The sequence below is a fragment of the Monodon monoceros genome, unplaced genomic scaffold (genome assembly GCF_005190385.1).
Source record: "Monodon monoceros isolate NGI ecotype Baffin Bay Population unplaced genomic scaffold, NGI_Narwhal_1 Super_Scaffold_5, whole genome shotgun sequence".
Classification (NCBI taxonomy): domain Eukaryota; kingdom Metazoa; phylum Chordata; class Mammalia; order Artiodactyla; family Monodontidae; genus Monodon; species Monodon monoceros.
In genome coordinates, this window is record NW_021703782.1 from 15604042 (window position 1) to 15615604 (window position 11563).

General features: G+C 56.4%; 1 protein-coding gene across 1 annotated transcript; it reads left to right on the top strand.

The window, feature by feature from the left end:
* Window positions 1-382: 382 nt before the first annotated feature.
* LGI3 (leucine rich repeat LGI family member 3) lies at window positions 383-9072 on the top strand. The gene is made up of 8 exons (XM_029203126.1): window positions 383-764; window positions 1643-1714; window positions 2524-2595; window positions 2919-2990; window positions 3091-3162; window positions 3799-3968; window positions 4122-4286; window positions 6360-9072. Exons 1-8 carry the CDS (start codon window positions 559-561, stop codon window positions 7175-7177), a joined length of 1647 nt encoding a protein of 548 aa, XP_029058959.1. The 5' UTR covers window positions 383-558; the 3' UTR covers window positions 7178-9072.
* The last annotated feature ends 2491 nt before the right edge of the window (window positions 9073-11563 follow it).

The window sequence follows — 11563 nt, forward strand, 5'->3', positions numbered from 1 at the left end:
CATGCCCATGAACTCTGCTTAGAGGCCGCTGAGCGCCAAGACATACGCACAGGTACACAGAGGTTCATGGATCTATACAAAGCGCAGAAATGCCTGCCCGGAGGAATATGTGCCTGTGCCTGTGCCCGTGCAGAGACAGGTGTGCACGCGTGCAGGATGCACAAGGAGACCTCGCACACACGCACTCACGCACAGCCACGAGCAGATGGCCCCAGAGACCGCCCGCAGGGTGTGCAGCGGCCAGGGCCGCAACCACTCCTTTCAGTGGCTACTCCCCGCCCGGGACTCCCCGCTCCGCCCAGCGCGCCCCCGCCGCCCGCCGCAGTCCGCGTACTCCCAGCCGGTCAGCCCTCGGCTCGCCCCGGGCTCCGCGCATCTCTGCATCTCTCCGAGGGCTCGGCTCGCGGGAACGAGCAGGGGAGGGGACGGCCGCCGGCGCCCGAGGGCCCGAGGAGTCGCTCTCCGCAGCGGGCAGCTGGGGCCCTAGCTGCGGCAGCGGCTGCCTGTGGCGCCCGCGCGGGGTGGCCGAGAGCGGTGGGGCGGGAGCTCGCAGGCAGCATGGCGGGGCTGCGGGCCAGGCTGGGCTCGGGGCTCGGGCTGCTGGCGCTGTCCACGCTGGGCCTCTGCCTAATGCTGCAAGTCGGCGCCAAGAGGCCCCCCAAGACGCCCCCGTGCCCACCCAGCTGCTCCTGCACCAGGGACACCGCCTTCTGCGTGGACTCTAAGGCAGTGCCCAGGAACCTGCCCTCCGAGGTCATCTCTCTGTGAGTGCTCTCGTCTGGGGTGGGGTGGGGTGGGGTTGGGGAGCTTGAGAGGGGAGGAAGGCAAAAACCTGCTCTGGGAGTGGGTGGGGAGAACCCCTGCTCCACCTCTACAAAGTGTGGGGACCAGGAGGGCTCCAGGGGGTCCTCAGGACTGCAGATTCAGGCATCAGCCCTGGCTGGGAGCTCTGCAGTCGTGCGGGCTCAGCAGCCGTGGCTGGGAAAGCTGGTGTTTACGGCCAAGAACGAATCATCACCACCATCAGCATCAATGAGACCTACTGTGTGCAGGGCTCTGGACTTGGAGGGAGGGGGTTGTTTACATGAGCATGGGGGCCCCTGCCTGTGATGTCACACCAAGGACAGAAGGTTTCTTGTGGGGGAAGGGTGGCAGTAGGGGGAGGGGTGGAAGTGAGATACACTCACTCCTACAGTGCCCTGGCACGGGCAGATGCCTGCCACTGGTCTCGCCAGCCACTCTGCACAGGGCCAGCCAGCCTGTCACTTGCAGCGAGCGGCCTCAGGTACTAGGCAGGCTGTGTGGTCCCTGAGAGCAAGATGCTAATCCACCATCCCCATCCCGGTGCCCCATCCCTCAACAGCACACGGTGGGTGTCTGGATGATGGAGAAGGTGCGGGTAATGGAACCTTCTTTGGGCTGAGGTCCTTAGTGCTCAGAGAGGCAGTAGGGGAGGATGATGAGGCAGGCAGGCAGTGAGCTTGTGAGAAGGGAAAGACAGCCTCAAGCTGGGGGAGGAGCCAGGTGACATGGGGAGTTTCCAGGGCGAGGGCATGCAGAAACCATTGCCCTGTCCACCTCGTGCCACCCCAGCAGAGTCCCTGCATACTCCCCTCGGTACTGACTCAGGTGTCCCCTGCAGGACGCTGGTGAATGCTGCCTTCTCAGAGATCCACGATGGAGCATTTTCCCACCTGCCACTGCTGCAGTTCCTGTATGGACAGAGCCTTGCTGAAGGAGGCCGGGGAGGGGTGGGGGCGGGCAGGGGAAGGGGCAGATCCTGGACTGGGGAGAGGGGAGAGGTTGTGAGTAGCTTTTGGAGGTTAAGAGGCAGGCGTCCCTTACTTTCTCTCCAATGGGAGAGGCACAAACAGTGAAGCAGTGGGGAGTCAGGAGGGTTGCAGGGACCAGCAGTTTTGGGGAAGGAAGATGGGGGTTGCCCACAAAAACAAAGAAGGGAGTATTTGGGGCCCAGTTAGGAATGGACTTTCCTCCTCTGCAGATCCCAAAGAATTGGGTGCAATAACTTAGGCTGGTGCCAGAGGGTGGACACTGCAGGGGAGAGAGCTCATCTTAGAGACAAGTGACCCCAGGGATCAGGTTCTGAAGAAAAGGCTGGGGGACTGAAAGGGAGGGAAGACGGGAGGGTTTGGAATTCTAAAAGGGGCTGTTTACGTTTGAAGCCCCAGTTGCAGGAGAGAATATATGTGGTTATCCTCAAACTTGCCATCCATCTGGGAGGGACTGGAGAGAGCTGGGGTGAGGGTGGGAGACAGAGCAGTGGGGAAGGACCCAGCTTGACAGGAAAGGTCCGCCCCTGGCTGTTCTTACCCTAGGAGCAAATAAGGACCCTGGGAGCTTCTGGGACCAGAGCAGGCTCCTGCCTGGACCTGCCGCCCAGACTGCTCTGGGGTTCTCTGCTGGGGTCCCAAGGGTGGGAGGCATGGCCCGGGGATGAGGCAGCCCGCTGGGGGCTGGCGAGGCAGTGCCGTTGGAAGCTCTAATCCACCTTTGTCTCTGCAGGTTACTCAATTCCAACAAGTTTACACTGATTGGAGACAATGCCTTCACAGGACTGTCTCACCTGCAGTACCTGTGCGTGGGAAGGAAAGGGGAATTGGGAAGTGGAAGGGAGGAGGGCTGAGGGGGAGGGGGAATGAGGAGGGCTGGGGGGAGGTGAGGGGGTGAGAGCCCTTGAATCCTCTGACTGCAGGACCCAAGCAGAAGGTCATTTCATCCATCCCTCTGCCTAAACCATCCCGCCTGGATGCCCTGTCACCACAGACTTAATGTCGCCAGATTCAGAATGGAAGCCTGTCTTAGGGTCATGGGCTGGAATCTAGGTGGGGCATGGGAAGTAGCTGGTCGAGGGTCTGGGATCCCGACTGGTGGCTGAGACAAGTTCCCTTTTTCTCCAGCTTCATTGAGAACAATGACATCTGGGCACTTTCCAAGTTTACCTTCAGAGGACTCAAGTCTTTGACACACCTGTGAGTACATCACACTCGTTCACCAGACCAAAGCCCCCTGTCTCCTGTGGCCTTTGGCTTCGGTCACGATCTTCAGATGACCCAGGGGTCTCTCTTGCAGCTCACTGGCCAACAATAACCTGCAGACGCTGCCTAGAGACATCTTTCGGCCCCTGGACATCCTGAGTGACTTGTAAGGCCTGAGTCCTACTTCTTTTGACAATGGCACAGAGGGACACGTCCCTGGAGGGAGGGGTGTGGGAGCCAGAATTGGGAAGATCATAAGGTCTTGACAGGCTGGGAGGGTTTGGGTTTGGGGTGGGGAGAAGGCTAGGTTGAGTTATATATAGATTGGCAGCCTTTCACCTGTGGGCCCTCTTAAAATGCACACGAGACGTTATGAATATATGTTTTTTTAAAACATGCGCTTTTAAAAGCTATGTTTGATTTAAATCTACGTTAAAGTCCGATAGCATAGCCACAGTCATTGATCAGTGTTTCTACAAGAACACAAAAGCCCTGGATTGTGGAAGCTTTGGAGGAATTGGGATGCAACAGAGAGTTGTGCCCGTCGTACACTGCAAAAGGCACCTGGCCAAGGAGGCAAGTAGGGCATGAAACTCAGCCTGCACTCTGCTGGCCAAGCACGTGTCCACGGGGCTGCACCCACCCCAAGGGGAACATTTTCCTAACTGGCACAAAGATGCCACATGAGCAACCAACAGCAGCCTTGACAATATCTACTTCTGAAAACCTAGATGGCCTGGGTGGGCGGAGCAGCTGGGAGCCTGTCCGTCTCTGAGGCCCCTCCATTACCCTCATGATCCAGGGACCTGCGGGGCAACTCGCTCAACTGTGACTGCAAGGTGAAGTGGCTGGTGGAGTGGCTGGCACACACCAACACCACGGTGGCGCCCATCTACTGCGCCAGCCCGCCCCGCTTCCAAGAGCACAAGGTGCAGGATCTGCCGCTGCGGGAGTTCGACTGCATCACCACAGGTAGGAAGAAGGTGCCCCACCTCGGGCATCAGGCTGGGCCTCCCCAGGGAAGCTCCCAGCACCCTGCCTTGCCAGTCGAGTAACCCTCACCACCCAGAAAGCTCTTACCCTCCTCCCTAACCACCACACCCCGCGCCCGACCCATCCCTGCAGATTTCGTGCTGTACCAGACCCTGTCCTTCCCAGCGGTGTCGGCCGAGCCCTTCCTTTACTCCAGTGACCTCTATTTGGCTTTGGCCCAGCCAGGAGCCAGCGCTTGCACCATCCTCAAGTGGGACTATGTTGAAAGGCAGCTTCGAGACTATGATAGAATCCCAGGTATCTGCGCCTGGCCTGGTTGCGGTGGTCCTTATGGTGGGGTGGGCTCCATTGTTCCTGTTCATTGAGTTCCTATAGGTAGAAGGATAGATGAAACATGGTCTCTGCACATAAGAACTTTCTAGTCTTCGGGGGGAGGCTGACACATACACCCATAACATCCAGATAATACGTAGGTGTTAGGAGGAAGATATGACCATAATGCTCTGGGAGCACAAAGGAGAGGCCTACCCTGGGCAATAAAGGAAGGCTTCCTGGTGGAGCAGATGCCTAAGCTGAATCTTGAAGGATGAGGGAGAGGGAGGAGTGATGTCCAGGATCCTGGCTTAAGTAACTGGATGGTGCCAGAGAACTAAGGAAGATATAGGAGTGGCCAGTGAGCTCAGTTTGGGATCCACTGAGTTTAAGCCGAGTCTAGAAGGCTGAGGGAGACTTAGCTAGGAGAAAAAATGTGGGAAGGGTATTCTGGCAGAGGGAACAGCATGAGCAAAGTCAAGAGGGTGTGCAACAGCTTAGCATGTGAGAGCATGCACGTGTAAACAGTTAGCAGCTCACAGGATGACAGCATAATGTTCAAGGTGGAGAGTGGCAGACGAGACCCGAGAGAGATGAGGACCAGGCCATTGACAGGTTCTGAGCAGAGTGTATGAATCAATCCAATCTGTATTTTGGAAAATTCCCTCTGTGAGCAGTGTGGAGAGTGCTAGGCATGAAGCAAGACAGGTGGGCACACCAGAAGGGGTTCAGCTGGAGCCTGGACTGGGACAGCAGCAGTGTGGATGGAGAGGTAGAATAAGGGGGGATTGAACTGACACAAAAGGAAACAGAAAGTTTAAATTGCCCTGTATCTATGAAAGAACTTGAAGTCGTTACATAAAAAACCCTTCTCCCAAAGAAGCCTCCAGGGCCAGATGGTGAATTCCATCAAACATTTAAGGAAGAAATAATACCAATCTTACACAAACTGTATGAGAAAGCAGAAGGGAGGGTTGACAGGACTTAGGGACTGGTCAGCGGTGGGTGAGGGAGAGGGCGGCAGTGTTGGGGATGGCTCCCAGGATTCAGGATGGGGTGACTGGGTGGAGCCACAAATTGAAATCAAGAACACAGGTTTGGGGGTAGATATGGAGCTCAGTCTTGGCAATGCCAGAGTTTGAGAGGCTTGTGGGTGTGGGGGGAAGGAGGGTCTAAGCTGCTGCTCAGGAGCTGGGGGAGTCATCAGTATCTGGGTGCACAGACCAAGGCTGTGGAAAGGACTCAGGGCGGTGACTTCCAGAGCCTGAGGCTCAGCACAGGCTTCCCTTGGGAAACAGGTGGGGTCACGAGGAGGAGGAGGGTGGTGAAGCAGCGCTGGCAAGCAGGAGAGGAGAGGTGATGACTGGGGACGCCAAGAGAGGCGACAGTGTGTCCACACATGACTCCGGTGCCTGAGAAGGGGTCCGGGCAATCTGGTTGTGGTGCAGATGTTCTTGTACATAAAAGCCCTCTCACAAGTGGGAGCTCTTGGGGGATTGTGTTTTCATACACAAGGCTCCAAGGCTCTGTTTACCTAGGCTTTGTCACCAGCTGTGGCTGCGTTCAAACTCTTTCTCCTTCACCTGCCTCGACATTCGCCAGTGGGGTAGCTTTGGGCAAGTCACTAAGACTCCGAGCCTCAGTTACTTTCTGTGTGAAATTACAAAATAATAGGGTGTATTTCAGCGCGATTCATTGAGGCAATGTGGTCGCGCTTAGCGCAGTGACTGTACACAGTCGAAGTTCAATAACGGACATGACGGTTACACAGTCGGTCGGTATCTAGCAGCACCTACTTTGTGCTCAGTGTCAGCTTGTATTTGAACCTTGGGGCCAAGAGCAAAGGGAGGGTGATGCTGAGGTTGATTATTAGCTGTGAGACAGTTAGAAAGCATTGAGCACCCAGTGGATATTCAGCAGGTAGAGAATGCTGTAGCAAAGACCCTCAGTCTTCGCCCACCGTTGGAAGGGACCAGCCCACTTTTCTGAGGGTGTGGCGCGGGGCAGGGGCTTGCGGGCCCCCTGACGCTGCCTGACTCGCTTCCCTCCATCCTGCAGCCCCCTCTGCAGTGCACTGCAAGCCGATGGTGGTGGACAGCCAGCTGTATGTGGTGGTGGCCCAGTTGTTTGGTGGCTCTTACATTTACCACTGGGACCCCAACACCACGCGCTTCACCAAGCTGCAGGACATTGACCCTCAGCGCGTGCGCAAGCCCAATGACCTCGAGGCCTTCCGCATCGATGGCGACTGGTACTTTGCCGTGGCTGACAGCTCCAAGGCGGGGGCCACCAGCCTCTACCGCTGGCACCAGAACGGCTTCTACTCCCAGCAGGCCCTGCATGCCTGGCACCGTGACACTGACCTGGAATTTGTAGACGGAGAGGGCAAGCCACGCCTGATCGTGTCCAGCAGCTCCCAGGCCCCCATCATCTATCAGTGGAGTCGCACCCAGAAGCAGTTTGTGGCCCAGGGCGAGGTGACCCAGGTGCCTGATGCCCAGGCTGTGAAACACTTCCGCGCAGGTCGCGACAGCTACCTGTGCCTCAGCCGCTACATCGGCGACTCCAAGATCCTGCGCTGGGAGGGCACCCGCTTCTCCGAGGTGCAGGCGCTGCCCTCCAGGGGCTCGCTGGCCCTGCAGCCCTTCCTGGTGGGTGGCCGCCGCTACCTGGCCCTGGGCAGCGACTTCTCCTTCACACAGATCTACCAGTGGGATGAGGGGCGGCAGAAATTTGTGCGGTTCCAGGAGCTGGCGGTGCAGGCCCCTCGGGCCTTCTGCTACATGCCTGCTGGGGACGCCCAGCTGCTCCTGGCCCCCAGCTTCAAGGGACAGACACTTGTGTACCGACATGTGGTGGTGGATCTCAGTGCCTAGAGGGGGTCCGAGGCCTCTGGGTTCCTCGGAGCACTGGAGGCTGGGTGGAGCCTCCGGGTGAGCAGCGTGTTTGCCCGTGTGAAGACACATGTAGCCAACCTGCATACATGCCCTCACGTACACATCCCCCCGGTGAGCACGGACCGTACCGTGGACTCTAGCCCAGGGATGCCACTTCATTTTCACTGTCATCATCACGAAGTCATGTATACGCACCAGACATCCCAGCCCCTGGTGCCCTCCCATATGTGGACGCCGGTTCACCCCACACCACCTCCCTTGCTCTGCTGCCTTCCACATGCTCTGGCCCACGGAGGGGTCCTGGGAGGGCTGGAGGCTGAACCGCTCCCTCCTGTTCTTCAGCTTATCCGTCTGACCCTCTGGTCTTTCCTGTTGGTGCTCCAGGTGTCTGTCTAACTGCTTATGCTCTGCATTGCAGCCCATGGCCACATCCTTCATACTGCCGGGTGCGCTCACCCACGCTCCCCGCCTTCTGCACGCACACGTGGACACGGACAGACTCCCTCAGTTACACGCACACACACCTGTCTACACTCCCATCTCCATGGGCACACATGCAGATTCAGCGCTGGGTCCCCTCCATGACCTTGCCTCTCTTCCTGGAGGGGCACAGAGTACCTGTCCTCCTCTGCTCACCCCTGGTGTGCCCAGCCTGCAGCTGAAAACGATTGGAATGGTGGTGCCAACCTCTGGGCACCAGCTTGACCTCCTGGGGGCAAAGCCCCTCTGCCCGAAGCAATAACAACAGCTCCAGCAGACCCTGCCTTCTTCCCAGCGCTGTCTCAGTGCTCACTGGAGTTTCCTTCTCTGACCCTGAATCCAGCTCACTGGTGAACAGTAGACGACCCAGATGAAAGCCTTTCTGCTTTTCTTTCCTGTAGCTGTCCCAGCCCCGGACCACACCCTGGTTCAGCCCCACCATTGGGATATGGACCCTGCGCTGTGTTGGCTCCTTTGGGTGCGTCCAAGGGCTGGCCAAGCCAGGGTCGCTGCAAGCACCTGAGGCATCTGGGCAGGTGCCAGGAGTGGAGCTGGGCTGAAGAGCATCCTGGGGGCCCTGGTGCCCCTCCAAACCACAGAGGCACACCCCAGGAGCACTGCCTTTCAGTGCAAGCTGAGTGCCGCGGGGGGGTGGGGGGAGGGAGGGTCCTGTGGGAGCGGCACCTGGCAGCCAAGCTTCTGCTGCCCTCTGCTGTACGCTGGGAATAGAGGGCTCTGAGATGTTAGGCTGGTAGGGAAGGCACAGGGCGGGGAGTCTCTTCCCTGTGCCCAGACTGTGTGGGGACCTCCAGGTAGGAGGATGCCCAGGGGCACTTGGGGACAATGCTCTGATTCACTTGCTTCAAATAAAAAGTTTCCACCCCATTGACGGCTCTCAGGTATCCAATGGTGATGGTGAGCAGCACCTGTTTCCTTAAGAACAGAGCTGTGTTGTCTGTCCCTGCTGCTTGCAGGGGGCCAGCATCAGTTTCAGACCCCCTTCCTCCCTGCTCCCCTCTCTCTGAGGAGTGAGTAGGCACCCCAAAGTCAGCCGGTGCTGGGGTCAGGAGTTCATGGTGATGACGCTCAGGTGCTGGGTGAGTGTGACTAGTCTCCATCACCTGGGGCTGACTCACGGCCAAGTGTTCCTTCTTGGAGATCACTGTCTTGGGGCCCGCTGAGACTGGAGGCTGTCCCTCGGTCAGGTCAAATCCAACCAGCAGGGCCAAGGACAAGCTCAGCAGTCCGTCTCCTCTCCATCCCCCTCTGCTGGACAAATATGTGTCATCGCTGCCACCCTCGGCCCTAGGTGTGAGATTTCAAGCAAGTGGACTGATTTCTCCAAGCTGAGCTTCTCCTTCTGTAAAGTAAATAATAAAACCTACTTTGTCCAATCCTGATTCTGCCACTTACTAGCTTGGAGGTCTCAACCATATTCCTTCGCCTATTTGTATCTCAGTTTCCTCATCTGGAAAATGTGGATAATCATGCTACCTATGTGAGAGGGTTAAAATGAGATTTGAATGCATTAGATTTATAATGTGTTAATATATGTAAGGCTTAGAATCATGTGTCTGGCACAGAACTAAGATTTTTTTTTTTTTTGATTGTAGGGCTCTAGGAGATACCCAGGTGGCTCAGAGAAGGCTGCTTTGTGTGCGAGGAGAAGGTTGATCTTTGGGGAGACCTTCTGTCTGTGGATTAGGGTTCCTGACCTATCTTCAGTCTCAGAGCCCCTGTACCCTACATCTTACCTTTAGCCTCAGATGCCCACTCCTCACAATAGGGAATCTCATAGGTGATGTGTTTGGGTTTCCACCTCCTGAAACCACAGTCACGTGCTCTTGGCTTAGCAGGTATCTCTTGGGACCCCCCCAGCCACACTGTCCTGGGAATGCCTTCCTGCTTTCTCAAATGGGGAATGGGCCCTCATGCTGTGCCAGGGAGAGGTTGCCGGGGAAAGAGGGTTGAGTCTCCCAGACATGTTGGCACTCTGTTGCCCAGTAGAAAGATAAACATCACTGTGATTGTTGCTCCTCCCAGGGCACCCGCCAGGGTTGGGAGACACTTCTCCCCCTGAATGCCCAGCTTTCTGCACATGGGGAATGGAGCCCACCGTATGCCTGCCTGGTCACCTGTCAGAGGTGGGTCATCATATGTCCAGAGAGCTGCTTAGCAACTCAGTGTAACCGGCTGACTGTGTCAACAGCTCAGGACCAATGGGCGTGACAGGCAGAGTTCACTCACTCTGCCAAAGCCCAGGAGGGTGACCCCCTCAGCTGTCAGCCTCACGCCCCTCCGTGCTCTCAGTAGCAGGCCTCTCACATCTTGTCCCTTAGATTTTTCCAAGCACAGTCATCGGGACCAAGAGTCTCCGTGTGAGAGACGCTCCCAGCTGGGTTGTCTTAGAGTGGGCACAGGGGAGCTCCTCTCCAGCGAATGGGGGTAAAGTGAGGCCTGTGATGCTGAGGTCAGGTGACTCTGGAAGGCAGCGAAGGTGGGGGAGGGGAGGCAGTTCTGCAGCAGGTCCCAAAGGCCCGAGGCTCACATGCACACAGTCAGCCCAGGTACCCTAACTTCTGGAGGAATGGATGTCCATTCCCTTTTCTGTACCCCCTGCTCCTCCTGAGCTGTCCAGAGGGTCAGTCATATCCTTTTGCTCCAAGGAGACAAGGATACTTTTCACCTTCATTACAATGTCTGTGTCCAGAGATGGATGGTGGCCGGGACCTTCCTGAGGGGATCCTAGCCCTGGGTGGTTCTTGTTCCTCCAAACTAGGGTGGGAGCTAGGGCCAATGTGAGGAGGTGATTAGGCAGGGGGAGGGAGGCATCGGGGCCTTGGGGGAGTCTCTCCTGTGGGCCAGTCTCACTGCAGGCTCTCCCACTCAGCAACACCAATAAAACTGATGATGATAATTATGACTACATAATCACTGAGTGTTTATTTATTCCCAAGAAGCCTCCTTTCCCTCCACCATTAGCTATTCCATCCTTTTGATAGATGGTGCGTGTTAACTGTAGCTCTAATAAAAAGTAATAACTGCCCAAGTTTTCCACCCCCACGCTCTGGGCAGCTCTGCTGTCACCCTCACCTCAGCCCTACGAGGCAGAAGGGAAGCTGTGCGGGGTGCGGGGGGGATGACGCGCTCCCCATTTTCAGAGGGAGGAATGAGGCACCTAGCAGAAGAGGTACAAAGAAGGCAACCCCACGTGGAAAGTTGTAGAAGCAGCAAAGTTTGCCTTCTCTCTTTTTTTTTTAAATTACTTTTTATTGGAGTATAGCTGATTTACAATATTGTAAGCCTTTTCTTTTGAGCCTCTCACCTTCTTCCAGATACACACCTTCCTCCTAGAGGAGCTTTCCCATTCCCTGTCCCCTCCCAGGGCTGCCCTCAGAAGACTGATTAATCTAAGCATTTTTTTTTTTTTTGTGGTATACGGGCCTCTCACTGTTGTGGCCTCTCCCGCTGTGGAGCGCAGGCTCAACGGCCATGGCTCACGGGCCCAGCCGCTCCGCGGCATGTGGGATCTTCCCAGACCGGGACACGAACCCGCATCCCCTGCATCGGCAGGCGGACTCCCAACCACTGCGCCACCAGGGAAGCCCTCTAAGCACTTATTTATCGTTCGCCATCAGGTGCCGTTGGGCAAGTTACTTTCCACCATTGAGCCTATTTCCTAAATGGTGGTAAAAAAAAAAAAAAAAAAGGATCTTTGTAAAGATCAAGTCTCTGCGCTCAAAAATGCACTACAAAATGGCAGTCGTTGATACTGTTAAGGTCTCAGGGATATCTGTGTTCTTGACTCTCGGAAATAGGTGGGATTTCAAACTTTTGGGGAAGAAGACATGGGGGGCTGGGGACTCCACCCAGAATCTTTCAAAT